Here is a 15904-nt window from a genome sequence, read left to right as displayed (position 1 = left end):
GACAGATGGATTACATGCGCAATTACATGTCAGTTACATGCTCAATCCCCGAATGTGTCAGCTCTTTCCTAACTTCCAAGGTTGATAAGGTAACCCAGGGATAAAACATGGGAGTATGGTGGCTCATGTCTGAAATCCCTGCACTTTGGGAGGCCGAGGTGGTTGGATCACGAGGTCAGGAATTTGAGACCAGCCTGGCCAAGATGGTGAAACCCATCTCTACTAAAAATACAAAAATTAGCCAGGCGTGATGGCGTGTGCCTGTAATCCCAGCTACTCGGGAGGCTGAGGCAGAAGAATCGCTTGAACCCAGGAGGCGGAGGTTGCAGTGAGCCGAGATCATTCCACTGCACTCCAGCCTGGGCGACAGAAAGGGACTTGTCTCAAAAAACAAGACAAAACAAACAAACAAAAGAAACAAAAACAGGCCGGGTGCAGTGGCTCACTCCTGTAATGCCAGCACTCTGGGAGGCCGAGGCAGGTGGATCACCTGAGGTCAGAAGTTTGAGCCTAGCCTGGCCAACATGGTGAAACCCTGTCTCTACTAAAAATACAAAAATTAGCCGGGTGTGGTGGCACACACCAATAATAATCCCAGCTACTCAGGAGGCTGAGGCAGGAGAATTGCTTGAACCTGGAAGGCGGAGGTTGCAGTGAGCTGAGATCGTGCCATTGCATTCCAGCCTGGGCTACAAGAGCAAGACTTCATCTAAAAAAAAAAAAAAAAAAAAAAAAAAAACAGAAAACAAAACAAAACAAAAACATGGTAGTGACAAGCATTTCTGTGGACAAGCAGCACTGGGCTTGGCTTCTGGTTTTAGACTATGTCAGGCCACTCGTCTCCCTAATTTCATCTCTGACTTACACCAGATCCTTATTCAGTAACCCCAAAGGTGTGGTCTCCTGAAAAATGAGAGGGGTCTGTATTTCCTGGACCATGAGGGAGCACTGTCCGCCCTCCTGTTAGGTGAATCATCCCTGTGCTGGCGTTCTCCCCTTCCTCCATCCCCCTTCTCTCTTTCCATCTCCCTCTTTCTCAGCATGACCGGACAAATGTTGCACGGGGCAGAAACACTATATGCTAGACCCTGTGAACCCTTAGATAGAAGAAATGTATTTCTTTCTCTCTACTCAGACCCACTCTTTTTTTTTTTTTTTTTTTTTTTTTGAGACGGAGTCTTGCTCTGTCGCCCAGGCTGGAGTGCAGTGGTGCAATCTTGGCTCACTGCAAGCTCCGCCTCCTGGGTTCACGCCATTCTCCTGCCCCAGCCTCTCCGAGTAGCTGGGACTACAGGCGCCCGCCACCACGCCCGGCTAATTTTTTGTATTTTTAGTAGAGACGGGGTTTCACCGTGGTCTCGATCTCCTGACCTCATGATCCACCCGCCTCGGCCTCCCAAAGTGCTGGGATTACAAGCGTGAGCCACCGCTCCCGGCCTACTCAGACCCACCCTCAAATTTTACTGTGGAGATTACTGTTAGGCCCCAAAAGGTGAGTGGCAGGGAGGGGACTGTTTCAGGAAACTGCCCAGCGGCAGGGACAGGCTCAACTTCCAGAAAGAACTCCATTTGGCTGGACGCAGGGAAAAGAAGGTTGGTTAAAGCTGGAGAAGCAAGCATGGATCAGGGAGCAGCATAAACGCCAGGCCGGGGGAAGTCACCACGAGGCAGAGAAGAGGGATCATCAGCGGGACACAGAAATGGCAAGTAGAAATCATTGCTCTTTACCGATTACAAAATAATACATTTCTACAAAGTTGTCCTCATCCTGCCGTGCCCCTTCTCTCTAGTGGACTTTGTACATTGTAAGTGCTCCATGTTTACACAGTTAATAAATGGAAGGACAGACGAGTTTATAAGGTCAATCCTTTCTTATCCCATCTAAGGAAAACCCCTAGGTCCCATGCACCCCGAGGCCCTTCCACCCTAACAACTTCATTTCCCTGAAAAGCATGTCTGGAAGCCTTTCTATGACAAAGTTATATAAATCGTGATATTCCTCTTCAATTTTCATAATGTAAACTCTCACGATGAGCCCTAGCTTAGTTCATCTGTCTCCCATCGCCCGACACTGAGAGGTCATTTCCACGGGTTTGCTGTGCAGCTCCCAGAGGTGCAGACCCCGCAGCGGCCGCTGGGGCGGGGATGCTGGGGCCTCCCGCACGGGTTGGGTTCAGGAGGAAGAGAATGAACCTGTTCCTAGCGCTCAGCGGAACCCTGCGACGGCTGTGGCTGTGGCTGCGGCCAGGAAAGAGCCGAGACGCGGGATGGGGCCAGAGCTGCTGGGGCGGAGACGGAGAGGGCTCCTCCCAGATCCCCGCGCACCCAGGCGCCTCCCCTGGCTCCCAGCCCCACCTCGGCTGCTGCTCCGCGGCGGGAAGGCCCGGCCCCGGCTCCCGCAGGGCCCAGGCCCCGTGCGCGAAGAGCAGGCCGGGTGCCCCGGGACGAACTTGCCCAGCACTGTCAGCTTCCAGCTGTGGGAAGGGCTGGTGGCAAGTGGGACCTGGAAGCAGTGCTGAGCCCGAGGGCGGAGAGCAAGGGACATCTGCGTAAGGCTGGCCCGGCGCGCTGGCTGCCATCTCCAGGTCAGCGGGGGCCACATTTTCGCCGGGGACACCAATGTGCCCCCAGAGGAGAGCGTGGCCCGAAGCGACCTCCGATTCCCAAGAGAAGCTGCCCACGTTGCTCGGGACCCCTGGGAAGCCCTGCTGGCAGAAGTAGTCGGGGGCCAGCACCCCGGACTGACCGGGGCCTAGGATCGGGGCCTGCGCCCAGGCTGCCTCCACGCTGGGCCTCCTCTGGCTTCTCTTCTGTACACGAGCTCTCCGGTTCTGAAACCAAACCTGGGAGGGCACGAAGGAGAGACGGAGATGGGGAGGGAAGGAGAGAGAGGGAAAAAAGGCATTTCTAATCAAGCCCATTCCCATAATTATCACCAAGTAGCAGGTGGTCAGGGTTAAACACCTTCCAAATAAAACACCCCCTGGAGCTTAGAGCAGGAGCAAACTCCTTGGCTAGGCTGATTCAAACCGTTCCCTGTGTGGCCCACCTTCCTTCCAGCCAACTCTCCCCATAGCCCTACCTTGCGGCCGCACTGCTGTCCTCCGCCCCAGCCCTTCTGAGTGTCCTGTGTGCCGACACCTTCCTCGGACCGCTTCTCTACCTGCCAAATGCAGTTTATCCTTTGCTATCCCTGTCCTCTCTCAAAAACACCTCTTCTGTTCTATCAGACAGATTTTGTTTTTTGTTTTTAAAGCCATGAAGATCTTTGCCTTCTTAAAACGTTGGCCGGGCGGGGTGGCTCACGCCTGTAATCCCAGCACTTCAGGAGGCCGACGCGGGTGGATCACGAGGTCAGGAGATGGAGACCATCCTGGCTAACATGGTGAAACCCCGTCTCTACTAAAAAATACAAAAAATTAGCCGGGCATGGTGGCACAGGCCTGTAGTCCCCGCTACTCGGGAGACTGAGGCAGGAGAATGGTGTGAAGCCGGGAGGCGGAGCTTGCAGTGAGCCGAGATTGCGCCACTGCACTCCAGCCTGGGCGATAGAGCGAGACTCTTGTCTCAAAAAAAAAAAAAAGAAAAAGAAGAAAAAACATTGTTATTCATCATTTCATCATGTAACTGCCCCCTCTTTAAACATACACATTCATTATTATCGAATGCGCATTCAAACGTACCGTGTGCCTGCCCAGCCCTGGGAAGAGGGCGAGGGCCTGACTATACAAATGGACCACTCAGGCCAGGCCACCTGCAACACCAGGACCCGGGCCCATGCCTCTGCAGCCTCTGCACGGAACTGCTCTCCCCTGCTTTTTACATACACACCCTCTTCGCTTCCTTCCAACCAACCCAGAACCAACCAAGGAAAGCCAAATGTGCTGCCCTACCCAATCCCATAGAAAGCCCCCATCTAGTCGGCCACCCCAGCTCCCCCAGGCCCACAGCCTCCCTCAGAGCCTTCCTGGGGCTTCCCTTGTCCCACGATGACGCTTCCTGCTCCTAGACCTGCTGGGAATCTCTGCAAACGCCAGCAGTGGCTGACTCCCTCGCAGTAGCAAGATCTGAATGAACAGCTTTTGCAGCCCTGCAGGGTGGCTCATGCCTGTAATCCCAGCACTTTGGGAGGCCTAGGCAGGTGGGTCATAGGTCAGGAGTTCAAGACCAGCCCCGCCAACATGGCAATAAACCTATCTCTACTGAAAATACAAAAATTAGCCGGGCATGGTGATGGGTGCCTGTAATCCCAGCTACTCGGGAGACTAAGGCAGGAGAATCACTTGAGTCTGGGAGGCTGAGGTTGCAGTGAGCCAAGATTGCTCCACTGCACTCCAGCCTGGGCCACAGAGCAAGACCCTGTCTCAAAAAACAAAACAAAAACAGCTTTTGCCTGTTCTCATGGGGGTGGTCTCATGTCCACAACGGCAATGCATAAAATAGACACCCATCTGAGTAAATGCCTCTTGCCACCACAAATATCTTAGTTCAGTTTCTTTTCTTTCTTTCTTTTCTTTTTTTTTTTCTGAGACATTGGTTGTCTTGCTCTATTGCCCTGGAGTGCAGTGGCACCATCTCAGCGCACTGCAACCTCGACCTCCCGGATTCAAGAGATTCTCCTGCCTCAGCCTTCCAAGTAGCTGGGATTACAGGCATGTACCACCATGCGTGGCTAATTTTTGTATTTTTAGTAGAGATAAGGTTTCACCATGTTGGCCAGGCTGGTCTTGAACTCCTAACCTCAGGTGATTTGCCCGCCTGGGCCTCCCAAAGTGCTGGGATTACAGGCATGAACCACTGCGCCCAGCTTTAGTTCAGTTTCAATCTCTGTGGGTTCTTTCTTTGACTCCACCTCAGGCAAATATATCCTGTGTGCAAAACACACCCCTCCTTTTCCCAAACACAGTCAGTCCCTTCTCCTCCTGAATTTTGGGACAGGGCATCAATATCACTCAAAAAGCTGAGTCATGAGTCCTGGGAGGGCTCAGCCAGGCCCCCAGGAACACAAGGGCAGCCTCTTCCCTGTCCCAGCCTCCAGGCAGCTCTGAAGGCCTCAGACTGAGCAGTGCAGTGACAACACAAACAACTCACCTGCTGATTACAAGACAAAGACCCAATTCTCAGCCTGGCATTCCCGTAACCTCTGGACACACCCAGCCCCAGCCAGCCCAGCTGCTGGCCGCTCACCAAACCCAGCCTGCCTTCCTCCCTCAGGGCCTTTGTTTTAGGAACTTTTAAGGATTTGGAAAGAAATAAAATTTTTTACTTAATTTTTTTTTTTTTTGACACGGAGTCTTGCTCTTGTTGCCCAGGCTGAAGTGCAATGGTGCGATCTCGGCTCACCACAACCTCTGCCTCTCGGATTCAAGCGATTCTCCTGCCTTAGCCTCCTGAGTAGCTGGGATTACAGGCGCCCGCCACCATGCTCAGCTAATTTTTTTTTTATTTTTTAGTAAAGACGGGGTTTCACCATGTTGGCCAGGCTGGTCTCGAACTCCTGACCTCAGGTGATCCACCCACCTTGGCCTCCCAAAGTGCTGGGATTACAGGCATGAGCCACCCTGCCTGGCTATTTAAATTTTTTAAAAAGGGCCTCTGCAAGCACAGAGCTGTCTTCCTATGCAGCAAACTCTGCCAGATCCTCTGGGTCAAATTACCTGTGTCTCCCAAGTGCCCCCTGAAGGGACATGCAGTGTCACATCTAAGCTGCAGAATTTTGGGGTTTCCCATTTCAGTTCCAAGAAATACGAGCGAGAACCAGCGATAACCCAAACCATTTACTGAACTTTTGAAGCCAGTTCTTTTGTCTGTAAAGTGGTCATGAAATTGTACCTACCTAGTAGGGGTGTTTGGGCTTCCAGGACACAAGGAGTGGAAAGTCTGTGGGTGCTGTAATAAAGATCTAGTGGGCTGCTGACCCCTTCCCCAACAGTTGCATTTTCCTAAGGCCAGCAGATAAGGCTGTCATCCTCTTTGTTTCCAACCCGTAGGGCTAGCTCAACTTTTCTGTCTCCTAGCAAACACTTTGTAAAGTTGGAACAGCTGAGATCCACAGAAAAGAAGCTATGGAAATTACTGTAGCTACTAATTCCAAAATTAAAAAACCCTACCCTGTCCCCACCCTCACCCTGCTCTGCCATGTTCTTGATTCTCTGGTCAAACCTTTCCCCTCTGGGTTGTGTTGGTTTAAATATCTCTGGGGTTATATAGATTTTTAAAATAAAATTCTTAACAGAGCTCCTTGCACATAGCAAATCCTCAGTGGATGTTCATTCTTACTTAGTTAGGTCCTGACTTACTGCACCATCTTTATTAAGCACCTCCCAAAGGCAAGAAGCAAGAAAAAAGGGAATAAGACACAATGGCTGTCTGGGAGAAGCTTTCAGATGACTGGGGAGATGGGGGCTGATGGATGGAGGAGGGTGTGTCACAATAGCAGGCAGAGAAGACGGGGTGGGATAAGTCACCCCCTCCCCCTGTGAGGCAGTTGTGGATGATTCAACTCTGCTGCACCTGAGAACCACCTAGGGGAATTTCATAACTCCCTGGGCCCAGGGGTTGAGCCCTAGACTAGTAAATTGGACATGCATTGTACAGCTTAGTCTGTAGTAAAGCTTTCCAGGTGATGACAATGAGCAGTCACAGCCAAGAGCCCCATGTGTAAGGGCCTCAGGTCTGCGTACTGGAGTCACCTGGAGCTGAAACGCTTAGACATGCCTGGGCCAGACTCCCAAAGATTCTGATTCCAGTGCTTTGGGGCGGGGCACTGATGGAGTCTAGGGTTGAAAACCTTTGGTCCAGTCCTAGCTACACATCAGAATCACCTGGCGAGCTTCTCAAGTAACCTGTGCATTCTTAGCCTCCACTCTCAGGGACTCAGAGAGTTCATTTCGGGCAGCCACTGTCAAACTTGGCTGCATGCGTCAATCACCTGGGGGTAGGGAGACGAAAATTCCCAGGCTGCACCAGACTCATCACCTCAGACCTCCTAGGGTAGAGACTCGGTGCCCTGAATGACTACAATGTGCCCCAAGGCTGAGACCCAGAGGATCAAATCCCACGGGAGCCCTGGGAGCCTCAGGGATCCCACCCCTTCCAGGGGTTCCTGTGAGGCTACAACTGTGTCTGTATCACACTCAGTGATTTGCCTCTGCCTTTTCACTCCCCATTCTCTGAGTGGATTTTTCCAGAGGCTGCCTGAGATGGGGCAAGGATGAAATTCAGAACATCTGAGAATTTTCTATTCGCTAGTCTTCTGATGCCATTCCTCTTGCTACATGTTCTGGCTTTGACGATACAGTTGCTTTTCTTGAAGAAAATGTTACTTAAGTTATGATGTAATAGTTTTTTTTTTTAATGTATTAGTGAATACTTTTCAGTTTTACAGTTTTTTTGTTTTTTTGCTTTTTTTTTTTTTTTTTTTTTTTTTTTTTTGAGACAGGGTCTCCCTCTGTCACTCAGGTTGGAATATAGTGCCACAATCACGGCTCACTGCAGCCGTAAGTAACCTCTTGGGCTCAGGTGATCCTTCCACTTCACCCTCCTGAGTAGTTGAGACTACAGGTGCATGCCACCACACTCAGCTAACGTTTGGTGGTTTTTTTTGTAAAGATAAGGTTTCACCATGTTGCCCAAGCTGGTCTCAAACTTTTGGGCTCAAGTGATCCATTCACCTTCACCTCCCAAAGTGCTGGGGTTACAGGCACAAGCCACTGCACCCAGCCCAGTTTGGCAGTTTTAATTTCTAATGTGGTAACTATTTGACAGCTATAACCCACATAAACCAATTTAGACACCACCCCTTGCCAGAGTTGTAACCTAAATTACTAAACCTTGCTTTTCTTTATTTTCCCAATCCAGTGCATGCGGATAATACTGACCTCACAGGGATATTGAGAAAATTAACTCAAAAATGGTTTTTAAGCCTGTGGAAAAACAGACGCACAATGTATGCCCCTGCTTCCCAGTTAGAGAGACAGAAATAGCTACATTTATACTTCACCTGGATTCGTGGCTCGGGAATCTGTGTTTTTCTGGCCAGTTCTTCTCTGACAGTAATTCCAGGATAGGGGTCTGTTTGGAAAGCCTCTATAAGAATCATGTATTGATATTTGTCAAACTTGGTCCTCCTGCGCCTCCGGCCTCGCTCAGGTTCTGGGACAGCTACACAGTGTGAGGCAAGAGAAGGAACACTCAGGACTGCTGGCTGAGCTGTGAGATCCAAGACTTTACCTCCCATCCCAGCTCAGCCGAGGGCCCACAGCCTCCCCAAAGGAAGGGGTCTGCTGCCCTGCATGAAGCTTAGGCCACTTGGCAGGGGCCTCTCCACTCTCCCCTGCCATCTGGGTTGTGTTGTATTCCTCTGAGTGAATTCTATTTTGAGCTGAGTCACAAGTCAATAATGAGTCCAAATCTGATGGACTCGGCATCCACCCCAAGATGCTGCCACCGGGCCCCTCTGCAGAATCCTGTGAAATGGACTCAGCCTGCGCCCAGACTCCCTTCAGCTCCAACTCAGGGGCTCCACCTGCATGTCTTATGGATGCCAGAAAAGTCAGAGCACCCTAAACAGTTTAGGGGCATTGAAACGTAAAATATAGCTGCAACGTTTAGACACACGTCCAGATACTGATGTGAGTGAGATGGGCTCTTGCAGGGCTCCTCCTAACAAGCACTATGTTAACCCGTAAGTTACTTTTGTCCTTTGCTAAGACCCAAAATATACAATATTAAGAAATGCCAGAAAACAAAACAGAAGTAAATTTTTATGTTTAATGCGAGAAAAACCTAAAATTGAAGTATTGTTATGCATTACTTTGTATTTTCCCTTACAACCTGGGAACCTGTATTCCCTTACAACCTGTATTTTCCCTTACAACCCCCAGCCCTCAATTTGAGCCTTGGGCTCCCTGAGTTCATCAGATTTGGACTCCCTGTTGACTTGTGACTCAGCTCAAAACAGAATTCACTCAGAGGAATAAAACACAACCCAAGCAAAGAAGCTAAGGCTGCCTTCCGCTGAAAGACCTCCCTTGTGTAGCAGAGGAGAAAGCGCCTCTGCCCAAATCCAGAGCTCCCAGGAGTGCCGCCCCACCCTGCAAAAGGGAAATGTCCCCTTTTCTACACTTTCCATTTTGAAAAAGAACTGTACCATGCATGGATGCCTTCTACTTTTTGAACTCATCGAAGGTGGCTTTAAGGGTTTGGCTTGATTTCTCAGCCTTTATTTTTTAAGCCTTCCTTTTTTATTGTTTTTTGTTTGTTTTTAATTAAGACAGGGTCCCACTCTATCGCCCAGGCTAGAGTGCAGTGGCATGATCACAGGTAATTGCAGCCTTTACCTTCTGGGCTCAAGTGATCCTCCCACCTCAGCCTCCCGAGTAGCTGGGATTAGAGGCGCACACCACCACACCTGGCTAATTGTTTAAAAAAACTTTTGTAGAGACAAGATCTCACTGTTTGCCCAGGCTGGTCTTGAACTCCTGAGCCTTCCCCTTTTTAAGCCTCAGCACTGAATGTCACATTGGACAGTAAACTTTAAGGCAGCCACATCAGGCAGGACCTGCCACTCACAGTCCACGATATATCACCAAAAGAGAGACTTCGATCCAGTTCCCCAGCTTCTCCCACTTCCAGAAAGGAAGCCCGCCTGACCCTCAGAAAGAACTCACTGTCTGAAGCCATGAGCCGAGCTCGCTGTCCACTGGGAGCGTCAGTGGAAACAGATTACCTCCTGGGAGGCTTGTTAAAATGCTCCAAGGGACCCACCCAGGTAAGCCCCTTGTTAGCACTTTGCAAGGTCCGCCTCCCTTAATACTATCTTCTCTGGGAATGGATGTTCCCAAGAGCAGTCAAGGAACGCTTTTCTAGCTTCCCTTGAGAGCACAGAGATTTTTCTTTATCTGCTCCCCTGGCCTTGCAGAATTGTTGAGATGAGCATGCCTAAATCAGGGCTTCGAGAAACATTACGTAAGGTTGCCAAGCACGGCCTCAGAATAGTGTAGAACCAATCTGAACATCATAAGTCATCAGGGAGTGTTGTTTTGAAGGGCATGTCCATACATGAATTAGTTACAGATCGAAAAGGAAACATCTTTGCATCCCAAATGTGTCCTTCCTGTCCTCGTTGGGTGCTGCAGACTCCAAGAAAACATGCCCCGGAGGAGATTTGACCTTCAGCGTCACTTGGTTACGTGGAACTCTCCACTGCTCTGTTTCCTCATCCAAGTCCTCATTATTACCATGAACCCCATGTGATGTTTTGATCATGAAACGAGCTCTTACAAAGCAGCTACCATTGTGCCCACCCTTGTGCCTACCCAGCACTTAGATGTGGTGAGTCAAGATTCAGATTCGTGCCATATCAGAGCCTGTGTCTCTTGAATTTGGATGGACTGATCAAGCTCCACGGTTTCCTAGTAGCACGTAAACTGAAGTAAATAGGACAGTGCTGGCCGGGCACGGTGGCTCACACCTCTAATCCCAGCACTTTGGGAGGCTGAAGCGGGCAGATCACTTTAGGCCAGGAGTTCGAGACCAGCCTGGCCAACATGGTGAAATCCCATCTCTACTAAAAATACAAAAATTAGCTGGGTGTGGTGGCGAATGCCTATAATCCCAGCTACTGGGGAGGCTGAGGCAGGAGAATCACTTGAACTCGGTAGGTGGAGGTTGCAGTGAGCCGAGATCGCACTACTGTACTCCAGCTCAGGGGTGACACAGCAAGACTCTGTCTCAAAAAATAATAATAATAAAATAAATTTTAAAAATAAAAAAAATTAGCCAGACGTGGTGGTGGGCACCTGTAATCCCAGCTGTCTAGGAGGCTGAGTCAGGAGAATCACTTGAACCCAGGAGGCAGAAGTTGCAGAGAGCTGAAATCACACTACTGTACTCCAGCCTGGGTGACAGAGCAAGACTCCGTCTCTCTCTCTCTCTCTCTATATATATATACATATAAAACATATATATATAGGACAGTGCCCTGAAAACTGCCTTGAGGTAGCAGGAAAGGAAGAAGTGAACAGAGGCCCAGCTGGCAATCTGCATTTCTACCAGTTTAACTCACTCTGAGACTGGCAGGATGGGACATTACTTACAATCACTTTTTTTTTTGAGATGGAGTCTCGCTCTGTCGCCCAGGCTGGAGTGCAGTGGCGCGATCTCGGCTCACTGCAAGCTCCACCTCCCAGGTTCACGCCATTCTCCTGCCTCAGCCTCACCGAGGAGCTGGGACTACAGGCGCCCGCCACCACGCCCGGCTAATTTTTTGTATTTTTAGTAGAGACGGGGTTTCACCGTGGTCTCGATCTCCTGACCTCGTGATCCGCCCGCCTCGGCCTCCCAAAGTGCTGGGATTACAAGCGTGAGCCACCGCGCCCGGCCTCACTTTTTTTTTTTGATATGGAGTTTTGCTCTTGTTGCCCAGACTGGAGTGCAAAACTCGGCTCACCGCAACCTCCACCTCCCGGGTTCAAGCTATTCTCCTCCCTCAGCCTCCCAAGTAGCTAGGATTACAGGCGCGTGCCACCATGCCCTGCTAATTTTGTATTTTTAGTAGAGATGGGGTTTCTCCATGTTGGTCAGGCTGGTCTCGAACTCCCGATCTTACGTGATCTGCCCACCTCGGCCTCCCAAAGTCCTGGGATTACAGGCGTGAGCCACCACGCCCGGCCTTACAATCACATTTTAATGACCACAAGTGGTCTCTTTCAAGCTACTGTAAAGTTTTGTTTTAGTTCTAGCTAGATTAATTTGCAAATGAAATGTTTTTGGGCATCCTAATAAGGTATTTGGGGATTGCCTTAGAAAAGCAAAGAAAGAAAAAGAGATTATTCCCACCAAGGTCTGTGCTGAGCTGGAAGATTTAAATACCAAAAGGAAATCATGTTCTTTGCAGCAACATGGATACAGCTGGAGGCCATTTTCTTAAGCAAATTAATGCAGAAACAGAAAACCAAATACCTTGTGTTCTCTCTATTAAGTGGGAGCTAAATACTGGGTTCACAAGGACACAAAGATGGGAACAATAAACACTGGGGATTCCAAAAGGAGGGTGGGAGGAAAGGGGGCAAAAAATTACCTGTTGGGGACTATGTTCACACTTGGTCGATGGGATCATTAGAAGCCCAAACCTCTCCTGGGCATGGTTGCTCACACCTGTAATCCCAGCACGTTCAGAGGCAGAGGCGGGAGGATCACCTGAGGTCAGGAGTTCAAGACCAGCCTGACCAACATGGTGAAACCCCATCTCTACTAAAAATGCAAAAATTAGCTGGGCATGCTGGCGGGTGTCTGTAGTCCCAGCTACTTGGGAGGCTGAGGCAGGAGAATCGCTTGAACTCAGGAGGCGGAGGTGGCTGAGATGGTACCACTGCACTACAGCCTGGGAAACAGAGCAAGGCTCCATCTAAAAAAAAAAAAATTCACCAATAGGGCAAGCATGGTGGCTTGTGCCTGTAATCCCAGCACTTCAGGAGGCCAAGGTGGGTGAATCGTTTGAGACCAGCCTAACCAACATGGTGAAACCACCATCTCTACTAAAAATACAAAAATTAGCCGGGTGTGGTGGCGCGTGCCTGTAATCCCAGCTACTTGGAGGCTGAGGCACAAGCAAAACTTGAACCTGGGAGGCGGGGGTTGCAGTGAGCTGAGATTGTGCCACTGCACTCCAGCCTAGGTGACAGAGCAAGACTCTGCCTCAAAAAAAAAAAAAAAAAAAAAAAGCACTAAGATCCTAATTGTCAATGGCCAAAAGATATACTCTTTACATTTAAAAGATTTCTACATTTTAAAACAATTTTAGAGAGCTCTCATTCTAAAAAATTGGCCCATTGGTATTTACTTAAAAATCAGATAGCAAAGAACTCAAAAAAGTATCATGGCTAGCCTTAAAAATTCCAACAGGTCGGGCATGTTGGCTCATGCCTGAAATCCCAGTACTTTGGGAGGCCAGGGTGGGAGGATTCCTTGAGCCTAGGAATTCGAGACCATTCTGGGCAAAATACAGAGACTCCATCTCTATTAAAAAAAAAAAAAAAAGAAACAGAAAAAGGACTAGAATGGAATACTGTGAACAATTGTATTGGCAAAATCTAGATAACTCAGATGAAATGATCAACAAATTCGTGGAAAGACACAGACTACCAAAACTGACTGAAGAACAAATAGAAATTCAGGATAGACACATAACAATTAATAATTACAAAACTTACCGCAAAGAAAAGCACAGGACCAGATAGCTTCACCGGTGCATTCTACCAAATGTCTAAAAAAGAATTAACACCAAACTCTTTCAAAACATAAAAGAGGAGGAAATACTTTTCACCACATTCTATGAGGCCTGTATTACACTGATACAAAAATCAGACAGTGACATTGTAAGAAAACTACAAACCATTATCTTTTATGAAAATGGATGAAAAAAATTCTCAACAAAATACTAACACACCAAATCTAGCAACATATAAAGATTACATCAAAAGAATATTAAGAGAATTCATAGACTGGGAGAAAGTATTTGCAAAAGACATATCTTACAAAGGACTGTTATTTAACCCAATTTAAAAACTGACAACATGTCCAGGAGCAGTGGCTCACACTTGTAATCCCAGCACTTTGGGAGGCCAAGGCAGGTGGATCACTTGAGGTCAGGAGTTTGAAACCAGCCTGGCCAACATGGCAAAACCTGATCTCTACTAAAAATATAAAAATTAACCAGGCAAGGTGGTGCATGCCAGTAATCCCAGCTACTCGAGAGGCTAAGGCAGGAGAACTGCTTGAACCTGGGAGGCAGAGGTTGCAGTGAGCCAAGATTGCACCACTGCACTCCAGCCTGGGCAACAGAGCAAGACTCCATCTCAAAAAAATAAAACATAAAAATAAATTGGCAAAATCATCAGAGATGTGAGGACTTGAAAAGAAAAAAAAAAAGAAAAAAATTGGCAAAAGATCTGAACAGATACCTCACCAAAGAAGATATACAAATGACAAATAAGCTTATGAAAAGATGTTCAAAATCATATTTCTTTAGGGAATTGCAAATTAAAACAATAAGTTATCACTACAAACCTATTAGAATAGTGAAAATCCAAAAAGCTGGCAACAGCAAATGCTGGCTAGGAGATGGAGCAACAGAAACTCCTATTCATTGCTAGTGAGAATGCAAAATGGTATATCCACTTCGGAAGATAGTTTGGCAGTTTCTTACGTGAGTAAACACACTCTTAACATACATTCCAGCAATCATGTTCCTTGGTACTTACCCAAATAAGGTGAAAACATGTCAACACAAAAACCAGCACACACATTTTCTGGCAGTTTTATTAATAATTGCCAAAACTTGGAAGCAACCAAGATGCTCTTTAGATGAGATCGGGTGCATTCAGGGTGGTATGGCCATAGATCAAGATGTTCTTTAGTAGGTGAGTAGATAAATAAATTTTGGTACATCCAGGCAACAAAATATTATTCAGCACTAAAAACAAATGAGCTAACAAGTCATGAAAAGACATGAAGGAAACTTGCATATTACTAAGTGAAAGAAGCCAATCTGGAAAGGCTACATATTTTCTGATTCCAACCATATGACGTGTTGAAGAAGGTGAAACTATGGAAACAGCAAAAACATCAGTGGTTGCCAGGGGTTTGTGCTAGGGGAAGAGAAGGCAGAGCACGGGCATTTTTAGGGCAGTGAAACAATTCCATATGACACTATAATGGTGGATACGTGCCATTATATTTGTGCCAAAACCTACAGAATATGACACCAACAATGAAACTTAATGTAAACTATGGAACTTGGAAGATAATTGTCAATGTTGGTTCATCAATTCTAGTAAATCTCTCACTCTAGTGCAGGATATGGATGGTGAGGAGTGCTATGCATGTGTGGGAACTCTGTACTTTCTGCTCTATTTTCTATGAACCTAAAACTGTTCTAAAATATCAAGTGTATTTTTAAAGAAAAGGATTAGACACAATGAGTACGTGCAAGTTACCCCACAAATGCAAACTGGGTTCAACATAAGGAAACCAATCAATGTAACACACTATATTAATAAAGGACAAAGTCTACATGATAATCTCAAAGACAAAAAAAATTTGACAAATCCAAAACCTTTTCAGGATACAAAATATTCAACAAAGTAAGAATATTCCTCAACCTAATAAAGGCATCTACAAAAACCCCACAACTAACATCTTACTTAATGACAAAAAGCTGAAAGTGGCCGGGTGCAGTGGCTCATGCCTGTAATCCCTACATTTTGGGAGGCTGAGGTGGGAGGGTTGCTCAAGCCCAGAGTTCAAGACCAGCCTGAATAACACAGCAAGACCTTGTCTCTATAAATAATAATTTTTTTTTGAGACGGAGTCTAGCTCTGTCACCCAGACTGGAGGGCAATGGCGCAATCTCGGCTCACTGTAACCTCTGCCTCCCGGGTTCAAGCGATTCTCCTGCCTCAGCCTCCTGAGTAGCTGGGATTACAGGCGCACGCCACCACGCCTGGCTAATTTTTTTGTATTTTTAATAGAGACGGGGTTTCACCATGTTGGTCAGGCTGGCCTCGAACTCCTGACCTGATGATCCGCCCGCCTCGGCCTCCCAAAGTGCTGGGATTAAAGGCGTGAGCCACCGTGCCCGGCCCTCAGAGTATGCCCTTTTAAAAACCTGTGGGTACACGTAGCCAACTGACATTTTAAGACAAGAGGCCCCACAGACCCTCTTTCCACAACGCAGCCCGGGGCCTGTCTGTCTGCATCATCGTGTCTGGGTCTCAGAGCTAGAAAACAGTACCAGCGCGTGGTCGAAACCGGAACCTCTACTTACAGGTGCGGAACTTCCGGCCTGCCCGGGGAAGGAGCCCGCCCCTCCGGCTGCGTGCACCAGCGCAGCTAGTCACGT

At 48.0% G+C, this 15904-nt stretch overlaps 1 protein-coding gene across 1 annotated transcript; it reads right to left on the bottom strand.

Moving 5' to 3' along the window:
- Nucleotides 1-1701: 1701 nt before the first annotated feature.
- On the bottom strand, nucleotides 1702-15805 carry LOC116475215 (skin secretory protein xP2-like). The gene is made up of 5 exons (XM_058445622.1): nucleotides 15722-15805; nucleotides 13215-13267; nucleotides 8003-8163; nucleotides 3083-3163; nucleotides 1702-2843 (listed from the first exon to the last, which is right to left on the bottom strand). Exons 3-5 carry the CDS (start codon nucleotides 8099-8101, stop codon nucleotides 2043-2045), a joined length of 981 nt encoding a protein of 326 aa, XP_058301605.1. The 5' UTR covers nucleotides 8102-8163; nucleotides 13215-13267; nucleotides 15722-15805; the 3' UTR covers nucleotides 1702-2042.
- Between the last annotated feature and the right edge of the window lie 99 nt (nucleotides 15806-15904).

Source organism: Hylobates moloch, unplaced genomic scaffold, assembly GCF_009828535.3.
Source record: "Hylobates moloch isolate HMO894 unplaced genomic scaffold, HMol_V3 SCAFFOLD_10, whole genome shotgun sequence".
NCBI lineage: Eukaryota > Metazoa > Chordata > Mammalia > Primates > Hylobatidae > Hylobates > Hylobates moloch.
The sequence above is the reverse complement of the archived record's forward strand: the minus strand, read 5'-3'. Positions and strand labels throughout refer to the sequence as shown.